This window comes from Humulus lupulus, chromosome 3 (genome assembly GCF_963169125.1).
Source record: "Humulus lupulus chromosome 3, drHumLupu1.1, whole genome shotgun sequence".
NCBI classification, from domain to species: Eukaryota; Viridiplantae; Streptophyta; class Magnoliopsida; order Rosales; family Cannabaceae; genus Humulus; species Humulus lupulus.
The window spans coordinates 194,007,020-194,029,279 of record NC_084795.1 but is presented as its reverse complement, the minus strand read 5'-3'; the positions used below and the strand labels follow the sequence as shown (position 1 = coordinate 194,029,279).

The 22,260-nt window shown below is 48.3% G+C and overlaps 1 protein-coding gene across 1 annotated transcript; it reads left to right on the top strand.

Moving 5' to 3' along the window:
- The first annotated feature begins 4,665 nt into the window (after positions 1-4,665).
- On the top strand, positions 4,666-21,975 carry LOC133825293 (uncharacterized). Its single transcript, XM_062258256.1, has 2 exons — positions 4,666-5,115; positions 21,778-21,975. Exons 1-2 carry the CDS (start codon positions 4,666-4,668, stop codon positions 21,973-21,975), a joined length of 648 nt encoding a protein of 215 aa, XP_062114240.1.
- The last annotated feature ends 285 nt before the right edge of the window (positions 21,976-22,260 follow it).

Genomic DNA, 22,260 nt, shown 5'->3' with positions numbered 1-22,260 from the left:
ATAGAAATCTCAGAACTTAAAGCTGAAACTTCTTACCTTTGATGGATGAATTCGACCTAGGTTATCTTCAACACTTCCTTAGCTTTCACCTCCTCAAATACTTAGGCTTAATTCCCTAGAATTCCCACAGAAACTCAGCTTAGAAAACCAGTTCAACACCAAAAACCAAGAACTGAAAAACAACCTTGAAATTTACCTCAAATGGATGAACTATTCTTGCTAACTCCTCAAGCCAAAACAAGGACTCTAGCCCCAAGATCCAGCCCAAACTCTCCCTGAGTTACAGCTCCAAATTCCTTCAAGAAATGGGGAAGAAACCTCAAACCGAGAGAGAGGAGAGACTCCTACTTTTCCTTCTTTCCTTTTCCTTCTTCTTTTCTTTTCTTCAGACTTCTAAAGCTTTCTACATATTCCACTAAGGCAATAAAGCCAAAAACAACACTTATCTTTGATTTTAAACACCAAAAGACCAAACTACCCTCCCAATTAAAACTAAGCTTTTAAACATCCTAAGGGCATTTTAGTCATTACTCCCAATTCCCGCTAATTCCTCGAGTGTCTCTAATATTTACCGCTTACTTCCCAACACCTAACTAATCACCAATTATATTCCTCAATATCAAATAATCTCCCATATACTTCTTAAATTCCCAGAAATACCCTCAGGCTCGCCCCGAGCCGGGTATAAATCCCCGCCGTGACTTTTTCGCTAAACTGCTCACTAGGATCGCCTTAAGTCACAAGCTATAAATATATCCACATAATAATGTGATCTCAACAATTTATCACAGATAATTACATTTATGCCCCCAACGGGCCAAAATTACGAATGTGCCCTTCTAACCTAATCAGGGCCTACATGCATACTAATACACATAGTCATGCATCACAGATATCCAAATAATCATATAAACATGCTTTTAATCATTTAAATCACATATAATCCAGTTATGCCCTCTCGACACACTAATCAAGGCCCTTAAGCCTTATTAGTAAATTTGGGTCATTACAAATTTGGTGTCATGGCATAGTAAAAAAACAGAATTCAATCTCTCTATCTATTGTCGAGGCTGAGTATATAGTTGTTGGAAATGTTGTACTCAATTGTTATGGATGAAACAAATGTTGACCAACTATGGGTTTGATTTGGACACTCAATATTTTTTGTGATAATACTAGTGTGTGGATGCTCAAAATCCCACATTTGTAAAAAGGCCAAAAGCGTGTGCTAAGGTTCCATAAACGCTTAAATATATGCCCATGACACGAGGCCCTTGGGCCACCATCTTCTCGCAAGGAGGCGTGTAAGGCTATTCCTGGCATGCCTAGCACCCAGGCACCCCGTGGGACCTCTCACGCCTAGCCCTGCACCTCGGGAGACCCGTCTCATGCACCTATCACCCACGCCTCATGAGTGAGCCTGAGGTGCTTCGGGTGTCTCGCACAAGCTGCTCAAGGGCTCCATCTCTCGCTCGCGCGCGCCTGGCCTCGTGCCCGCTCGCCCATGGCCTCGCGTCCGTGCGCTCATGGCCTTGCGTCCGCACGCTTTTGGCCTTGTGCCCACGCTCCCATGGCCTTGCGCCTGCGTGCCCGTGGCCTCGCGCCCTTAAGAGCCTCATCATAGCCGCGTCCTAAGGGGCCTAGCGAGAGGCGTGTCCTTAGGGGCCTCGCCACAACCGCATCCTAAGGGGCCTCGCGAGACGCGTACCCTTCAGGGCCTTGCGAGTGTCATGGGAGCCGCACCACCAAGGGCCTCGCGAGGGAGGCCTCGCGAGGGAGGCCTCGCACCAGGGGAGCCGCACCATCAAGGGGCCTCGCGAGGGAGGCCTCGCGCCATCAAGGGGCCTCGCGAGGGAGGCCTCACGTCAGGGGAGCCGCGCCACCAAGGGGCTCGCGAGGGAGGTATCTCGCCTCGCACACCCAGACATCTGGCGAGGCCACGTACCTATCACCTATGTCCGTGGGTGGCCTTGAGGTGCTTCAGGCATCTCGCGCCAAGGATCCGAGAGCCCCACCTCACGCCACGACCCTTACATGCATCAAGTGTCTCACTCCCTATACCTCGATGCGGTATCTCTTACAAAGACCTATGGAGACCCCAATGCTTAGAGGCTCCAGTACGAGTCGAAAGGATAATACTAGTACGATATTGTACGGGGTACGACCTGCAGGACCCCGTGTGCCCGATCCAAATACTCATGCCAGACAAGTAGTGGAAGTACTAGGAGAGAGGGCATGGCCTATGTGTCTATGGTCAGATGTCAGAGTCGACACCACCACCACCTGCACCACTATGCCTGGCACTACTCCTCTAACATTTGTACGAATCAAGTAGTGGAGACATCCTCATGGTACCTGGCCATGTACTGGAACCAACACCACTACCCCTGATACCACGCTCCTGACAGTGTACTTGTGTACCACCTGGTCCCCTGGACCACAATGTATCCAAGGCCATTAGAGCTCACTATAAAATGAACCCCACTTCCACATGGAGGGGGGTTGGAAAAAATACTGTAGCACTACCCCATAAGAAATACAAATTCAGTTCACCATTTTTCTCCTACAAGTGTTCTTTGAGTTTCCAATTAGATCTTTAATCTTTAAGGTTTTTCTTTTGATAATCTCTACGTTTCTATTTTTCTAACTTAACTTGGTTGACGAGTTCTCACCGTCAACATAGTGCAATCAATTGTGACGCCCCACGTCACTATGGCTGCTTTCTGGAATGACGACTGGCCCTACAAACCAACACGAGTTATTTCAACGTGCTTTGTCCTCACTCACATGCTTCCTAGGAAAACTTCCCAGGAGGTCACCCATCCCTAGATTACCCCAGGTCAAGCACGCTTAACTTTGGAGTTCTCAAGTGATGGGCTACCGAAAAGAAGATACATCTTGTTGATATAGGTAGTACCTATTAATCCATTTAAGCTCTCTTCAACTGTGTATTCCCATACCTACACAGTCATAGAATCATCACACTTGACATTCCCCAGGCAGTGTGGGATTGCACAGCTTACCCGGTCTTTCCCCTTACGGATCACGGGATTCTGGCTTTCACATCAATATTTAAAAAAATCATGTTCAACGCTCTCGCATGAAGCACATAGACATTCACCACCACTTTATTAGGGAACTTGTTGAAAACAAAACCTTGATCTTAAAATATATTGAGACTGACAAATAAATTGTCGATATCTTCACAAAAGTCCTTGATACGATTATATTTGATTCCCTTAGAAAACATTAGGAGTATGTGCTAATTAATTATATACTTTGTCGTGTCAATGCTCGTATTTTTTTTTTCTGATCATGTCTGAAAAGAGAAATTTAAACATTTGTTTTTCATATAGCTTTACTACTAGTTAGATTTTATAGTTAATATATATATTGTTTGATTAGTCAGTAAAATTATCTCACTAAGATAAATGCTTCCTCCCTTTCATATTTCTTTTTCAAAAGTCAATAAGCAATTGTATTGTGGAGCATATTTCTTAAAAAATAAATGTATCAAGCTCTTTTTTAGAATAGAGCAATTTGTATTGATGTGTGAAAACTATCCTTTAAGTCAGTTGAAACTATGTAACTAAAATTATGTAGATATACTCTACTATATAACAAAACTGCCATCGTGTGGTGTAATGGCATCTAAATTGGGTACTTTATTTTTTATTTTTTAAAAAAAAAAACTTTAAATACTGCCACTTAGGGCAAAGACCCTTGCTTTGACATGCACACCAATACTTGGGACATGAACGCTGTAAAGAATAGTAATACTCACACATGCTTATTATTGATAGGATTAAAATATGATTGTGTGTTAAGACCAGATATTTTGTAAGAATTTTGAAGTAAATCACGTGTTATATAAATTAAATATATTTTCTAATTTCTTAGTAAAATTATATGTCATTAACTAATGTTTATTTCTCTCTCCTTGGACAAGTCTCGAAAATTTGAAACTTCATGAGGATATTTTGGCATGTTTTTATCTTTTTATAAACAAAATTAACAAATATATATATATATATATATTTAATGTTATAATAATGGCTGATCGTATTTTGGTGGTCTCAGATTTTTTGGGCAATTGATTTTGTGATTCTTCATATATTCTTTGATCTCATTATCAAAGGTTGCCTTTTTAATGTTTCCTAATTAAGGTGGTTCCCTATTTTCGTGCAACGTACACTTTTGAACTTTTTTGACATTTATTGCACATATTGCTTTCTAAAAGTACAAAAAAAAAAAGGAAAATAAAAAAAAAAACCTATCAAAATCTCTCCCTTTAATACTTGGTCACATCAACTTCTTCCTAAACTCCCCTCACTTTCTTTCTCAAACGGGCTCTCTTCTTCTCTTTTTATCATTTTTCTCTAACCCTTTGTGTTTTAGACTTAAGACAAGTTAGTTAAGTAGTTGACTAGTTTGTTTTTTTGTTAATCAATTAGTTTAGCCTATTGAGTTGCAATCAGTTAGTTAGTTCACTGATAAAGTGTATATAAGAACTACTGGACTCTTTTTTTTACCAGATTGAATAAACATAGGGTTCTATCATTTCTTCTCAGCTTTTACTAAAATGGTATTAGATTAGGAAAGTTCTTGGTTCGTTTTTCTTCTCTTTTCTTCTCCAACTCTGTTCTTGGATTTCCCTCGAAATCCATGGCTCGTACTCGCACTGGGGGTGCTCCTTGCACTAGTAGTGGTTCTCAGAATGTCTCCAATGATGCCACGACGTCGACTGATACGAATATTTTTTCCACTCTTGATCAACCAAGTCATTCTTCTACTGACGATGCTCGGAATCCATATTTTCTGGCTCACAGTGATCATCCTGGTGCGAATTTAGTACCCAAAATCCTCACTAGAGGTGAGAATTACTGCTCCTGGAAACGTTCCATGACTGTTGCTCTTCTTGCTCAGAATAAACTGAAGTTTGTCAATGGAAAAATCACTCAACCTGATCCCGACGATGATGACTACGATGCCTGGAGTAGGTGTAATAGCATGGTCATTTCTTGGATTCTTCATGCTATTTCCAGTGACATTGCTGATAGCATCATGTACCTTGATGATGCCTCTGCCATTTGGTCTGAACTTCATGTTTACCGAGTTTTTCGGAAACGAATACAAACAGAATAATAAAAAGATAAGAACTGTAGAAGTGCTGGAATATAACTAAACAAACAGTGTTTTTACGTGGTTCAGGCGTTAATGAGCCCTAGTCCACGAGTCGATGTTATTATACTTGGAAAGGATTACAGTAAGATGGCTGGTGTACAAGAACTTCACACACTCACAGTGTTTCTCTCGGGTTCTCTTGAAGAAGATGAAGCTAGAGAGATTTTAGTAGAGTTCTTGCTATGTGATTCTTTGGCCGTCCCTCTTATTGTAAAATGAAGGGGTCTTTATAGCTAGGGTTTTGAATTAGGGTTTTTCTCTACGTACCTGAGTCTTAATTACACCAGCCATAAATAGGGGATACAATTACTGTAGTAGCATGGCTACAAGACTCTATGTGGGTATATTTACGTGAAAGTATGGGGAATACACAAAGTCAGCCGTCTTTTCCAAGTTGTCAGCGGAACAGTAGGCGAAAAGGTACCCTTAGGTGTCCTGGGATGTGTGCGGCTTTGACCTGTCGGGCGTGTCAGGCGGGATCCTGTGTCAGGTGGATATCATTCCAAATATGCCTCCTCCAGGACTCGACCGCTTGGTTTTGTTCCGTGCGAGGCACGGAACTGTTTCCGCGAAGACCACTTGAAGAGCTTCTCCTGGAAGGAGCTTCCCCGAAGGATACCCCTTCGGGAGTCCGAGAGAGTTGACGAGTTTCCGTGTCGTGTTTGCTTGAAAGAGTAATCCGGACACTAAACGGGAGAGGCGAAGCCTTTCTGTCCATCCGCGAGCTCCGGTCACCTACCGTGAAAGACATTGGTAATTCTGCTTCCCCGAGGATATCAATCTAAACGCTATCTGGAAATCTGGATAACATTTACCCCCCAAGGTCACGGAGCTTTGAGAGATCCGGGAGCTTGTACAGCCCTCCGGGTATTTCAGTTTCTTAGATTAGGCGAGGGGCCACCTTCTGTGTTCCCAGAAGGGTTCCTTTTTCCCGCCTGAGTGTTAGTATGAAAAAGAAAGGGAATTTCTTCTGTTTGAACTCAAGTACTCAAGTGCGGCAAGGACCACGCGTCATGCTGGGAATGGTTCTGCGACCAAGACGTGTGCGTGAGGCGACTGGTTGAGTATGCGTGCGTCAGTTATCTGAGTAATGATTTGACGGTTTTTAATGGTACTCCGGGCCCGAGGTGGTATAATGATGGGAAATAAATACTTTATTCCCATCCGAGGAGTCATAAATAGGATCGTCGCTTCATCTCCAGCCGTTGGATCTGATGCACACAGAATGGGAAGATCGGGACCGTCCATTTGAGGAATTCGAAACGACTTCTTCCCTGCTATAAAAACGAGGGAACGGACCTTTCTTCCTCTTTACGCTTTCAAATTCTCTATCTTTCGGATTTTCAGATTTCCAAACCTTCGAACTCTCAGGCTTCCAAGCTTCCATTCCTTCGAACTTGCCACTTCTTTTGGTAAGGGATCTAGAAACTTTTCTTTTGATTTGGCAGTGGGTTTATTCGCCGAAGTTCAGGGTTTGAATCGCCGTTCGTCTTTGCAGCTTTTGCTTCTCGCGATCGTGCTGTGCAGTGATCCGGTTACCCCTTCAACCTTCAACTACCCGAATACCAGTAAGTATTTCTACTTTGCTCTTTCCTCCCAAACCTTAGGTTGTTGGTAGTTGTTGGAGTTGAGGTTTCTGCCATTATCGCCTATGTGCATGCGTGAATAGGGCTTTGATAGACATGTGATTGATGTGAGTCGATAAGTAGTCTCTTTTGCATGCTTTGACGATTTGCGTTTGGAAAGTCGTTCCTTGTTTTGCTTGCGTTGTTCTGGTTTGCTGTTTTAGGGCATAAGCATGAACGCCTTTAGGGTGTCTTTCTCTGGAAAAACACTTCTTTTGGTGGGCTTAGGCTCAGAGTCTGAGTCTGGTTCCTTGCTGCCCTTCGGGTGGCATGGTGCCAACCCCTCGGCAAGCTCGGTGGGAGCCTCTCCAAGCAGTTTTCGGGGAGGGTCTCCCCGACGCCTTTGATACCACTAGGGTATGACAAGGGTGCTGACTGCTTAGAGTGTTTTCTTCTTTGTTTCTTTTGTTCAGTGACGAACATCTCAAAGGAACAACTCCTCGCTGTGGTGGAGGCTGATTCTGCCCAGGAGAAGGGTTCCCCTGTCACTGGCGCAAAGGGGAAAGGAAAGGCAAAAGTGGTCGCGGCTAGCCCACCGACTTCCAATAGTTCAATCTGGGAGATGGACCAGAAGCCGAACCTTTTCAGGAATTATGGCATGCTGGAGCTGTATTCCTCCGAGGCAGGCCTGAAGAACATCCCAGGTGTGATGTGGCACCGTCTGTCGGTGCTGGGCGAGTCGGCTAGCCAGAGTCACGAGGGCTTTGGTGCCTGGAGCTGGGCACACATAGTGTGGGGGGCGCACTTGCCCCTAAGAAGTTACTTTGCCAATTTTTGTGTGAAGGCGGGGATTGCCCCCTTCCAGTTGATTCCCCCCAGCTACAAGCTCCTAGCGGGGTGGTTCATCTTTTGCAAGTCCCGGAAACTGGAAGCTCCTACCCCGGAGGAGGTGCTGTACTTCTACGGGTTGAAGTCTCAGCCTATGAGGGGTCATTCAGACACGGTGGGGTTTTACAGGCTGGAAAGGCACCCGGACGTGATGTGTCCCACCTGTCATACCGCGAGGGTTCCAGACCTCCGGGAGTACTGGTTCCTGACGACTGGCTTCCCGCTGAAGAGGGTGCCAGCCCTATCTTTGGACTTCAAAATCCCTGGTAAGTGCTCCTTCCTCTCCTTTTCAACTTTGTTTCTTTGCGTTTGATTTGCCTTTCGGGAGGATCTCTAATGCTTGTATTTGAATTTTGCAGAAGTCGTTCCGCGGACACCTCGCTGTGCGGAGATGATAAGGAGGTCCAAGTTCTACGAAGGGCTTTCTGAGGAAGAGTTGAAAGTGGAGGGACTTGTGACCTCCGAATCTTTGAGGGAGTATGGGCTACTCGCCTCTTTCCAAAACATTGAGCCAGTGAGTGGCAGGGGGCAAAGTCAGGTGTCAGCTGACATCCGGGAGCAGATTGCCCTGGAGCTGTCCAAGGTGATCAACTAAGCAGCCCGGGAAGAGAATACTTTATCTCTTAGTTGGGCGGAGAGGTTCCCCGACCCCCAGCCGGAGGAAGAGGAGATCGAGGCCCGCCACACCGCGGCTTATCCTAACGAAGGGGCTCCGGGGGCTAGTACCTCCGGGAGAGGTAAGATTAGTTTTCGATTGATCCACACCCCCAGCCTGTCTGAGGTTTCTCGGACCTCTCAGATGGGGTTCGATCCCCGCTTCCTTAGGCTAGATCCGCGTAGGATACCCTTTGACAGATATTGCGATAGGGTAGATGAGCTCCTCGGGTGTCTGAGTGACGGTAGTCTGCCAGAAGGTGTCATCATGGTTGACCCTTCTTCCCTCAGCATGTCATTCCCGGACTTCAAGGAGTACGGGAGCTTCCTGGAGTAGGAAGCGGTGTTTTGTTTTGCTCGGGGAAGGCCATCCACGTTTCTCGTGCATGGTCGTCCCTTTCAAACTTTTCTTTTTCTTGTTTCTCGTTCCCTGCTGGCGGACTTGCTTGTGCTTTTATGTTGTTGATTGTCTTGTCTTCTGCTTATCTTCTTTTTCACTGCTTGTTGGTTCGTTAACCTTGCTTCGTATGTTTCTTGCAGAGTATCCAGAAGCCACGATGTTGGGGAGAGTTACTTTGCTCATTAAGAAGGCTGCCACCAGCCAAGACCCGTCCAAGGGGAAAGGACGGAAGACCAAGGCTGGTAGGGAAGGTAAAGCTGCCACCCCCAAGGAGACAAGTGGCGAGGCGCAAGCGTCTCCGGGGGTAGAGAAGTCTCCTGCCGACGGGCCTTCTCGACGGGGAAGGGCTTGTGTTCCCCGTGAAGACGACTGGGGTGAGCAAGCGTCCCGGAGGGGATGCTGAGGGCGCCGAGAAGAAACGCCTTAGACACTCTTCTCCCGGTCAAAGGAAACAACGACAGCAACGACAGCAGCCACAACTACAACAACAGCAGCAACAAGAACAACGGAGACAATCACCAACGCCACAGCGGCAGCAACAACAACATCCAAACCAGCAGCAACAACAAGGGCAATTACTTCTGCTGCCGCAGCAGCAAAAGCAACAACAACAAAGGCAGTCACCTCCGCCACCGCAGCAGCAAAAACAACAGACCGGGGCCTTAATACCCCGTCTGCCTCCTCCTCCAGCCCAAAGAGAGTCTTCCCTTTCGGGATCTCCTTCTTCTCAGCAAACAAACCTTCCTCTGCCTGGCCTGAAGTTCCACTTCCCGCAGAAACCAACCCGTTTCCCCGCTGCCCTCCTGGAGGGTGTAAGACGGGCCGATAATTTTCTGAAGAGACGGTTGGAGGCTGAGAAGGCCGTTACTCAGGGAAGGGCAGACAACTTGTCTGCCGTGAAGAGAGCGGAGTTGGCCGAGGGGGTGAGGTCTCTTCACCCGGCTGGAGCGGTTTTGGATGGCCCAGCCTTGGAGAAGAGGCTGGTGCCTAGGCTTGGACGTGCATTGGCGCCGTTCGGAGCGGAGATGATGGAGGACATGGCCCTGAGCTTGTGCGAGCTCAATTCTGAGAAATGGGCCATCAGTAGCAGTAAGGATCCGCTGTTGCTGACACATGCCGTGAAGCAGCAATTGTCCGGGGTAAGCCGTCAGTTGTTGTGTTTTGGGATCATCTGTCTTTTGGTTCGGCTTAACTCATTCTGTTGTCTTTCCTTGCAGGCCTCTCTGATCGCGGAACGCTCGTTCCGGGAAGTGGGTGCAGTTCTGGTTCAGCTGGAGGAGAGCCAGCTGGCTCGCCAGGCCTTGGAGGCGGAGAAGCAGAAACTAACCCAACAGGCCTTGGAGGCTTCGGAGAAGATTGATCAGGCCCGACGCACGGCTGAGGAAGAGGCGGACAAGAAATATCTTGCCAAATATCGAGAGTACCGGGCCAACGCAGAGAATGAGTTCAGACAGCGGTCGGATGAGATGAAGGCTGAAAACTCCCAGCTCCGGGAAGAGCTGTCCCAAGCCAGGGTGGAGAAGGATACCTTGGAAGCCCGCTTGCAATCAAAAAATGATCTCCTCCTTAAGCAGCAAGAGGAATATTCCACTCTTCAGAGTAAGCTGCACGAGGAGGAGCAATTTCATAAGAGGAGCAAGGATCTCGTGTCTATGCTGGAGTTGGGGCTCGCTGAGAAGGATAAAGAGATCGGAGCCTTGCAATTCACTGCCAGGGGGCATGTGACCGAGAAGCAATTCGTGCTGAGCCAAAATAGGGAGCAGCGCAAGGAGATTGATTCTCTTAAGGTAGAGCGGGATGCCTCCAAGGCCGAGATGGAAAAACTAAGGGCTCAATTAGCTGTCGCGGAGGCACAGCTGGCAACATCCGAGGCGGAGCGCTTGAAGGAGAGGGAGGATGCCGAGGTGGTTCTAAACAGGACGATTAATATATCGCACGTGGCCCTCATGCATCAACTCTGGAAAATGAACCCGGAGGTACTAGGCTATCTGGGAGAGGATGCTGACACCATGAGGGAGAAGTTACAGGTGTGGGATCAAGGCCCAGAGGTGTACGTCCAAACTTACAACGTTGACGAGCGCGCTGGAGCCCCTGAAGCAGGAGATCCCGGAGAGGCGGGGACCTCTGAACCTGCATGTGATGAAGTTCCACCTCCCCATGAGCCGACTCCGCCTGCCCCAGTTGGAACTGCCGACCCCGAGGCCTTGGACGCGGACACTACTGCCACCCCCAATGCTTGAAGGGGCCTTATCTTTAATAATTTTTTCATTTGAGTTTTTCTTTGGGGCGAAGCTCCTTGTACTCTTTTCTCATTGCAAACATATTTGCCATAATTATAGCATTCTCCTTTCTTTTTTGCCGAGTTCTTTATTTATCTTTGCGCTTAGGGTAGACTTTTATACGGTAGAAACTGTTGTAGGGGCGCATGAGGTTTTGGTTCCAACGGCCAGAACCTATGCACTTCCCACTTGAAGCTCTAACGGCTGATGTCTTTTCCCACGTAGTTTCTAGGTTACGAAGGTTTCCTGGTTCCAACGGCCAGGCTCCTTTCATCGTATTTTAGCTTTCCTAAGGAAAATAGCCAATCCCGGGACTTGTAGTTATACTGTTCGCTGGGATGGCTAAGGTGAGCCGTTCCATGGCTCGGAACGGGAGTTCTTTTGGTGAGCGTCGCTAGACTTAAGGTTAGATCTTTGCGAAGCAAAACTAACTGTCGTTGCGAACCTCATGGTGGCTGACTTCAGGGACTTGGCATGGAGCCCTGCGTGGCAAGGCTCGTTGCTGTCGGGGAAATTGCCACGCCCACCAGGTGTGATCCCGGAGCAGGGGCTTTGCGAAGCAAGGCCTTCTGTGAGTGGGGGATCGACCATGTCTGCTCCTGGAGCTGAAACTTGCAGTGGTCGAGGAGTTCGCCATGCATTATTTTGTGAGATCCGGAGCTAAAGCCTGCGAAGCAAGGCTTACAACGGTCGCGGATCTTGCCATCTTTCGCCTTGCGGGACCCGGAGCTGGAGCTTGCGAAGCAAAGCTCTACAGCGATCGCGGAGTATTCTGCAAAGGACTTGTCAGGGAGTTGGGGGTGTTTCGGCGTAGCTCTCTGAATGTGCCCCACCCCCCAGTCCTGTTCATCGCTGTGCTATACAGGAGATAATTTTCATGGTGCCTAATGGCAGGCATTTCAATGGCAATTTTCACATAAACACATAATTCACGTAATGCAAACATGTTCATGGCAACAAATTAACCTAAGCTTAACAATTTAAAAATTTCAAACACAATGCTAGCAAACAAGTGGTGTTCTGTGTATGTTTTGTTCAAGGGGCGTATGGCTATGCCTTAGCCATGTATACCCCCCCAAGTGAGCGTGGGGTCCGGACGTCTCCGGACCGCGTGGTCACTTGTTAAAACGCAGCTTTGAACACAGGGATAAAAAGTGCAGTAAAAGTGGAGTGAATCTCTCTGTGTTTTATTAAATTAGCCTGCTAGGCACGTGTTTTACAACAGGGAGGATTATTTCCACATTCTTCACTTTTGCTAATTTCACCAAGGACTTCCGACTAGATCGTCCGGGGCCTACTGGTAGTAACGGCGGAGGTGCTCCGCGTTCCAGGCGCGTGGGACTTTGGATCCGTCGAGTCTCTTTAAGTGATACGTCCCATGGCCCACTTTTTCTTGGACTTCATAGGGGCCTTCCCAGTTTGGTCCGAGGACTCCCACTCCCGGATCCTGCGTAGCAGGAAATACTCTCCGTAGGACAAGATCTCCAACTTCGAATATACGGCTCTTGACTCTCATGTTAAAGTGTCGGGCTATCTTGCCTTGGTACATTTTTAGTTGGACCTGCGACTACTCCCGAAGCTCTTCGATCATGTCCAGGGACTCCTGGAGAAGGGCGTGGTTCCGGGTAGGGTCGTAGGTATCCTGCCTGTGAGAGGGGATCATAGTTTCTACTGGGATGACGGCCTCGCAACCGAAGGTCATGGAATAAGGCGTGTGCCCCGTCGAAGTTCTCTCTGTTGTGCGATAGGCCCAAAGTACTCGCGGAAGTTCTTTCGGCCAGTGAGCCTTGCAGGCTTGGAGTTTTTTCTTCAACGTGGTCTTTAATATTTTGTTTACAGCCTCCACTTGCCCATTAGCCTGGGGTCTGGCGACTGCGGAAAAGCTTTTGATAATTCCATGCGAAGCACAGAAGTTCGTGAAGTGTTCACTGTCAAATTGCTTCCCGTTGTCGGACACAATTTTTCGTGGAAGCCCAAAACGACACACTATATTCCTGATGACAAAGTCCAGTGCTTTTTTAGATGTGACCGTGTTCATAGGTTCAGCTTTAGCCCATTTGGTGAAGTATTCTACCGTGACTATGGCATACTTCACTCCACCCTTTCCAGTTGGAAGGGAACCTACTAGGTCAATGCCCCAAACGGCGAACGGCCAGGGGCTGGTCATTAAGGTAATTTCTGTAGGCGGCGCTCGCGGAACCTTGGCGTACCTCTGGCACTGCTCACATTTTCTGACATAATCCACACAATCCTTCTTCATGGTGGGCCAGAAGTATCCTTGTCGAAGGATCTTTTTGGAGAGGCTCAGCCCGGAGGTATGGTCACCACAGAAGCCTCCGTGAACCTCATGGATGATGGCGCTGACTTCGGTTCCGGCAACACACCTAAGGAAGGGTATGGACAACCCCCTGCGGTAAAGCTTTCCATCCATAACCACGTATCGGGGAGCTTGATACTGGAGCTTCCTTGCGTCAGCTTTATCAGTGGGGAGCTCTCCGGTGGTGAGAAATCTGAGGATGGGTCCTATCCAGGAATGGGAATGGTCGATGACGGCATTTACCCTCTGCGTCTCGGTAGTGGGTGCTTCTAAGTGCCCGATGGGCACCAGGCCATTTTGTTCGATCTCCGGGTCTGTTGCAAGCTTAGCCAGCGTGTCCGCGAGTGAGTTCTGGTCCCGGGGGACCTGGCGGATTTGGTAGCCTTTGAAATGCTGCAGTAGGCCACGGGAGAGAGACACGTAGGCAGCCATTTTTTCGCCTTTCGTCTGGTATTCCCCGGATATTTGGTTTACCACAAGTAGGGAGTCGCTGTATACTTCGATTTTTTGGGCTCCGACTTCTCTGGCCAGTCGTAATCCAGCTAACATGGCTTCGTGTTCTGCCTCCTTGTTGGATGCTGGGAACGCGAAACGGATGGCGCTCTGGAGCTGATGCCCTTGGGGAGATATTAGGATGACCCCTGCTCCAGCTCCTTTTTCATTTGAGGCTCCATCTACATAGACCTTCCATGTGGGAAGTTCCGGGACAGGGTCTTCTGGGAGGTCATTCATTCCCGAGCATTCCACAATAAAGTCCGCGAGAGCTTGTCCTTTTATGGAAACACGTGGTTGGTAGTGGATGTCGAACTGGCTCAGTTCCATGGCCCACTTAAGCAATCTGCCAGAAGACTCGGGTTTCTGCAAGACTTGTCGGAGAGGGTGGTTGGTGAGTACTTTGATGGTGTGCGCCTGGAAATATGGCCTTAGCTTCCGCGAAGCGATTAGCAAGCAGAGGGAGAGTTTTTCGATCATTGAATATCTGGACTCGGCGTCCAGTAACCTCTTGCTTACGTAATACACAGGGAGCTGGATACGGCCATCTTCCCGGACGAGAGCGGCACTCACTGCGTGCTCTGTCACAGCTAAGTATAAGAACAACGCCTCTCCTTCGACAGGTTTGGACAGAATGGGAGCTTGGGTTAAATGTTCCTTGAGGTGTCGGAAGGCTGCTTCGCATTCGGGGGTCCACTCGAACTTCTTGTTTCCTCGCAACACATTGAAGAAGGGGATACACTTGTCAGTGGCCTTGGATACGAAGCGGCTGAGAGCAGCTATCTTTCCGGTAACGCTCTGGACATCCTTATGCTTCCGGGGGGAAGGCATATCTATAAACGCCTTAATTTTCTTAGGGTTGGCTTCCACTCCGCGGGAGCTGACAATGAAACCGAGGAACCTCCCAGACGAGACCCCGAAAGTACATTTCTTTGGATTCAGTTTCATTCCATACTTTCGGATCACGGCGAAAGCTTCCTCAAGGTCGTCACTATGGTCCCCGGAGGTCTTGGATTTTACCAACATGTCATCCACGTACACCTCCATGTTCCTCCCCAGTTGGTCCTTGAACATCCTGTTTACCAGACGCTGGTACGTCGCCCCAGCATTCTTCAAACCGAAAGGCATGACCACGTAACAGTAGACACCCTTGTCCGTGAGGAAGCTGGTGTGTTCCTGGTCCGCGACATGCATCTTGATCTGGTTGTATCTAGAGTACGCATCCATGAAGGATAAGAGTTCGTACCCGGAAGTAGCGTCTACCATCTGATCGATTCGCGGAAGAGGGAAACAATCTTTCGGGCAGGCTTTGTTTAGGTCCGTGAAGTCAATGCACATTCTCCAGGACCCGTCGGGTTTCGGGACCAGAACTGGGTTGGCCAATCACACGGGATAGTGTGACTCCTGGAGAAAGCCTATGGACATCAGCTTGTCCACTTCAGCTTTGACGGCTTCGGCCCTCACTGGGTCTAACGGCCTCCTCTTTTGGCGAATTGGAGTTGCAGATGGGTCTATGTTGAGTGCGTGGCACGCAACATTAGGATTAATCCTCGTCATATCAGCGTGGCACCATGCCAGGATATCCTGATTATTCTTCACAGTGGCCACGATCTTATCTCGAATGGCAGACGGCAGGTTTTTCCCCACCTGAATGACTTTGGTGGGATCTCCCGGGTTGAGGATCACCTCTTCGACTTCCTCCATCGGCTCTATTGCTTTCTCGATTCCCACTCTTGGGTCGAGTTCGTCAAAGTATGCCTCTTGAGCACCCCCAGTTTCTGGTAATTCTTCCGCCAAAGGGATGGCAGCAACCGTCTCTTGGACCGTGTAGACGGATCGGACGGAGACGTTATAAGAGCTTCGTGCACTTCGTTGGTCTCCTCGGAGGGTGCCGATACGCCCATCGTCGCATGGAAACTTCAAGCATAAGTGGCGTATCGAGGTTATGGCCCCACAATCTATTAGGACTGGTCGGCCTAGGATGGCATTATACGCCGTGGGGCAGTCGACCACCACGAATGTGCTGTGCTTGAAGGCACAAGCGTCGCTTTCTCCTCTGAGGGTGACTGGAAGTTGAATTTTGCCTAATGGCATCAGTGCATCCCCATCGAACCCTTGAAGCTGGATAGGGCATGGGGTCAGGTCTGTCTCGGTTAATCCAATCGCGTGGAAGGCCGCTTTGAAGAGGATGTTTACGGAGCTTCCGTTATCGACCAAGATCCGTGAGACCTTCTTATTGGCAATCTGGGCTTCCACCACGAGGGGATCGTTGTGGGGGAAGTGCACATGTCGAGCATCGTCCTCCGTGAAGGTGATTGGAAGATCCATCATTCGGGGATGTTGAGCAGGTGATTGAACCAAGGCGCACATCTCCCCAGTGTGTTCTAACTCCCTCAAGTACCTCTTCTGGGAGTTGCGGGTGCTTCCGGCAAGGTGCGGTCCTCCGGAAATGGTGGCTACGTGTCCATCAACGGGTGGCGGAGCAAGGCCGGGCGGATATGGGTTGCCAGGTCCTGGAGCCAACAAGGCAATGGGTGCCGGTGCGGTTGGAGCAGGAAGCGCTGGGAGCTGAGACCTGGGAGCTTGGGGGTGACCGGCTCCAGGAGCGCTAGCGGTCCCCCTCTGTCCCGGGGAATATGCAGCTCCGTGAACTACCCCCTGTCCGGGATAGATAATGGGTATCCTCACCCACTGACCGAGGTGTCCCGCTCTTGCCAGGGACTCGATCTCATCCTTCAGCTGAAGGCACTCGTTCGTGGTGTGCCCCACGTCTTCGTGGAACTCACACCTCTTATTGGAGTCTCGCGGACGCCTTCCTCCGTGAGACACTTTCGGGGGCTTCCTGTAGTTGACCATATTACAGGTCGCCCGATAGACATTCTCTCGCGAGTCTATCAAACTGGTATACTCCGTGAACTTGGGCTCATAGTCCTTCCGGGGTTTCTTTGAATGGTCTCCCCGGTTGGAGTTTCTTCCGCTTCGTTTGCTCCGCGATTGGCTCAAATTTCGTTCTGGGCCTTCCCCTTGCAGCTGCGGCATGCCAGGAGCAATACTACATCCGGTTTCTACAGCTCCGTACCCAGAGAAATGGGTTTGACTCGGCATCTGAGCAGACGCGGAAGGCCCATACACACTTGGAGTGAATTGGGCTCCTGGAAGCGTGAGGGCTGGTGCGGGAGCTTGCGAAGCAAAGCTCGGCGCAGTCACGGAAGGCGTTGGAGCCGGGGGAACTCCAAAGGCCTGCTGGTAGGCATCCTCAAGGTTGATGATTCCCTGAGCTTTTGACATGAATTCGGACAGCGTTTCTGCCCGTCTCCTTTGCATTTCCCCCCATAGCAGGGAGCCGACAGTAAGGCCCGACTGAAGGGCGATCAGCTTCATGTCATCGCTGACCTTGGTCTTTGCAGCAGCTTCCATCATTCTCTGAATGAAAGCTTTGAGGTTCTCATTGGGTTGCTGCTTGATGTTGGTTAGGGACCAACCTCCATGTCGTGGTCGCGGGCAGCAATGAACTGCCTCCTGAATGCGGACTGTAGCTCCTTCGAACTGTGGATTGATCCGGGAGCTAATCTTTTCCACCAGTCCTCCACGGACTTGGTAAGGGTGAGTGAGAAGCACATGTATTTGGCGTCCTCACTGACACGCGCCACTTGCATCATTTTGTTGTATTTAGCTAGGTGGGTACGCGGGTCTATCCTCCCATCATATAATTCTATATGAGGCATTTTGAAGTTATCCGGGAGGGACGTTTCCGCGATCCTCCGAATACATGGTTCCGGGTCTTCCTCCTTAGATTCTGACAGGGCTCCACTTTGCTTCCGGACCAGCTTGGTCAAGGCAGCAATTTGTTCCTCGAGCCTCTTCGTATCACTCTCCGGGAGGTCACGTCCCCGGAGCTTGTCATTAATATGATTTCGAAGGTCATCTCCGCGAGGCCGGGTCTTTTCTCCTTTGGCCTTTTCATACTTGGCCTCCAACCTTCTTCTTAGGTCCACCGTGGACCAACTATCTTCGGAGTGTGAGTTCGCAGCCCAACCGTCCTGGTTGACGGAATCACTGGGGCGGTTGTTCCTTCCCCTAGGCCTGGGTGCCTTAGCATCGGGCCCTTTAGGCACGGAGTGCCCCCTTGGGGCTGAAGGACGTCTGGGCTTAGGAGCGCCAGAGACCTTCTGCGCGTGGGGGGGGGGGGGGGGCAGTCGGCCTGGTGATTCACGCCTTTAGGAGGTGCAGGGGCGTCAGCGCGTACAGGCTCTCCAACTTTTTCTTTGCCCTTGTTAAGGGCGGCTTTGGATGGTCCAGCAGCGGCTGGATCCGGCATAGCGGCATCAGCACCACCTAAAACAGAGGCGTCCTCGTCCGAGTCGCCTAGGTCTCCGAACTTGCTTTGGAGGCGCTCCATCATGCACTGCATTTTTTCGGAGAGGCGCTCCTGCTCAGCAAGCTTGGCTTTGGTGACCTCCAGTTCTTCGGCTACTTGGACCAGTTCTGGGTCCTTCTCATAGTAGCAGCCGTCCTTGTAATAACCGTCTTGGACATACTCTTCTTCGTCTTCTAAGTATGTCGTATCTTCGGTACTGACCCGATCCTGGCGGGATGTCGGGTCTTCACCTTGGTAGTCCAATGGTTCGTTTTGCACCGCATCTTCCATCACAGTATCGGGGTTGACCCTAGCATTTTTGTCAACCGCGGATTTTCTCGTAGTCACCATCTCTTTAGCACGAAGTGAATACAGAAAACGTACACAGAAAAAGAGCTGACTAACAACTTCCTACAGCTCTCAATGAAAGCACCAAAATGTTTACTGAGCTTTTCGGAAACGAATACAAACAGAATAATAAAAAGATAAGAACTGTAGAAGTGCTGGAATATAACTAAACAAACAGTGTTTTTACGTGGTTCAGGCGTTAACGAGCCCTAGTCCACGAGTCGATGTTATTATACTTGGAAAGGATTACAGTATGATGGCTGGTCTACAACAACTTCACACACTCACAGTGTTTCTCTCAGGTTCTCTTGAAGAAGATGAAGCTAGAGAGATTTTAGTAGAGTTCTTGCTATGTGATTTTTTGGCCGTCCCTCTTATTGTAAAATGAAGGGGTCTTTATATCTAGGGTTTTGAATTAGGGTTTTTCTCTACGTACCTGAGTCTTAATTACACCAGCCATAAATAGGGGATACAATTACTGTAGTAGCATGGCTACAAGACTCTATGTGGGTATATTTACGTGAAAGTATGGGGAATACACAAAGTCAGCCGTCTTTTCCAAGTTGTCAGCGGAACAGTAGGCGAAAAGGTACCCTTAGGCGTGCTGGGATGTGTGCGGCTTTGACCTGTCGGGCGTGTCAGGCGGGATCCTGTGTCAGGTGGATATCATTCCAAATATGCCTCCTCCAGGACTCGACCGCTTGGTTTTGTTCCGTGCGAGGCACGGAACTGTTTCCGCGAAGACCACTTGAAGAGCTTCTCCTGGAAGGAGCTTCCCCGAAGGATACCCCTTCGGGAGTCCGAGAGAGTTGACGAGTTTCCGTGTCGCGTTTGCTTGAAAGAGTAATCCGGACACTAAACGGGAGAGGCGAAGCCTTTCTGTCCATCCACGAGCTCCGGTCACCTACCGTGAAAGACATTGGTAATTCTGCTTCCCCGAGGATATCAATCTAAACGCTATCCGGAAATCTGGATAACACTTCATGATTGGTTCCACCAAAATAATGGCCCACGTGTTGTAACGCCCTGGATAGCCAAGACCGTGACACTGTGTGTTCATTAAGTGCTAGACTTGCTAATCAAGCCATTAAAGTAAAATCGTGTTACTGAAACAGTATAGGAACTAGGGTTAAAAGCGTTTTGGTCTCAAAAGTCACGTTTTCACTTCTAGACATTGTTTATTTACACGGGATCCCAAAAATGACAGTTTAAAAGCCATCTTCAAAGGTTACAAAGTTTAAATACATTGTCCAGCCATACTAAGGCAAAAACGAGTAGTTAGGTAATCCCTGTCCTGACACATTCCTCGACCATGGTGATCGAACAGCTGGCTATGTACATTTCACCTCGGAGCTCTCCACCTCAGGCTTGGTCCAGCTTGCTCTTGCCTTTACCTGCACCACGAAGCACCCGTGAGCCAAGGCCCAGCAAGAAAACACAGCAATAACAGAGCATGAACAACTAGCAGACAAGTCAATTACACATATAACATCTCATAAATTCAAGTATATCATCAGTCAAGTATCTCATATATCAAGCATCTCATCTTATAATACATAATGCACAGACGATAACCAGGGCTAGCGCTCACAGGCTGCTCCCCTTTGCTATCCTTTTGTTTCTGGCTCCCAGTGGCCAATTCGCGCCCCGTGCGCTAAAGTCATGTACGGTACTCTTAGACCGCTTTTACGTGTCCCTTGGCATAATACCAACATTGACACAATGCAATTCTCGGGAGCACTTAGTCCCATTATAACCATACACTCGGGTGCAGTTTTCATACCTTTAGCTTTCAAATGAGTTAGTTACGGGCGATACTCCTTGAGCGCGATCCGATCCTCAAGCCCTAGCTCAACACCTAGTCACAACCATGAAGAAAGACACCGTTAACAACCTTAAATGAGCTTCCAAGCCAAGTTCTAGTACTCGAAACATTGAACTTCACCAAATATGGTAAAAGACTCAACCCCGAGCACCCTAGGTTAAATTCCCAAGCCTAAAATCTCAAAATCCCAAAATCCCTTAAGCGCCGCGGCATAGGCCACCCATGCCGCGGCATGGCCCCCAAACAGAGCCATCCAAGGCACAAAAACAGGTAAGGGCCGCGGCATTGCTTGGACCATGCCGCGGCCCGCCCTTCTTCCTCAGCATGCAACACCCTTGAAGGGCCGCGGCTCTCCAAGAACCATGCCGCGGCCCGACCTTCGAACCCAGAAAAAAACACCATTTTCAACCTCCAAACCTCACCTAAAGCTATCCCAAAGCCCCCAAACCAAAACCAATTAACTCCCAACCTTTTTAACATGATCTAAGCAACATAATTCCCCAGAAAACACAGCCCAACACACTTCAATCTCTTCCTTCCAACTTCTGAAATCCAAACCCAAAGAACTTAAAACCAGCCATGATAACCCCCAAATTCAACCATCAAACTATAATTTAAACCTTACCTCAGCTGTAGAATCGATTCTCCAAGAGTCCCCTGACCTATCTTCAAAGTCCCAAGCCTCAGTTTCCACCTTAAATGTCAAAACCATAACCATTTAAAACTCAGCCATTTCTTTAAGTTCCTAACCCCCAAAAACAAAAATTCAAAACTTACCTTAGCTCTATCTCAGACCTTGATCAGTTCCTGAGCTAATCCTTCAGATTACTTCCTTCAATTCCCAAAGGCACAGCTCAATTCCAGCAGTTCCCTCTCAACTCAGTAGTTTTTCCTTTGTTTTTCTGTGTTTTTCCTTCCTTTGGTTTCCTTTGAGCGTGTAAGTGAGCTGAGAGAAATATACTTAGTCGGTTTGTGATTTCTTCTAAAAGCTTCCTTAAATCCAACTTATCCTTTAAATTAATCCCAAGGCTCGGGGTACCGGAAACGTCCCCGAGGCCAAAACAGTAAAATCCCCCAATAATCCCACCTAGACATCCTAACCTCAAATATATCTCCAATTATTTATTTTCATCACCCGATAGTCCAAACCTGATACTTAAAATACCCCTGACTTGTCCAAAGTCAATTATAATACCCCGTTGTGACTTTTCCCGCTATCTAGCCCTAGGATCGCCTCGAGACATCGGCTGCAGATTCATCCACATCATAATGTGGTTCTCGCATATATCACATATCATATTATCGCATAGTATAATCAATTATCATATAAGCATCATTAAACATATAATTACTCATTAAATCACAATTATTCCAATAATGCCCTCCTGGCACACTAATCAAGGCCCTTAAGCCTTATTAGTGAATTTGGGTCGTTACACGTGTGTTCGAAGTCAAGCGCTCTATGCAGGTTCTCACCCAAGGTAGCCACGCTGTCCAAGCATACTTCACTCATCTTAAAGCTCTTTGGGATTTGGTTCGAGAATTTCTCCCACAACCTGTTTGTACCTGTGGCGCAATGAAGACTATTGTTGCTTATCAAGAGCAGGATCAAGTTCTTGAATTCTTGGTGGGTCTCAACGACTTTTATTCCGCTGCACGTTCTTAAATCTTGATGCAAGATCCTCTTCCTCCCATCAACGAAGTATATGCCACCATTATTCAAGAAGAGCGCAAAAGAGGTCTCCATTCTGCCTCTACTGATTCTGTGGATTCCAGCTCCTCTTCTACGAAGTTTATTGGAAGTATACAATCTGCTCGACCCAAAGTTGTTTGCAGTCATTGTGGGATCACAGGCCACACCATTAACAAATGTTACAAGCTGCATGGTTATCCGTCTGGTCACAAACTTCATGGGAAAGGATGTGGTTCCACTTCTCATTCAGGGAAAGTT

Coding starts and splice junctions, on each gene's coding strand:
- LOC133825293 (XM_062258256.1), top strand. CDS start 4,666: ATGGCTCGTACTCGCACTGGGGGTGCTCCTTGCACTAGTAGTGGTTCT. Junction 5,116..21,777: donor CTGAACTTCATGTTTACCGA/GTTTTTCGGAAA, acceptor CGCTCTATGCAG/GTTCTCACCCAAGGTAGCCA.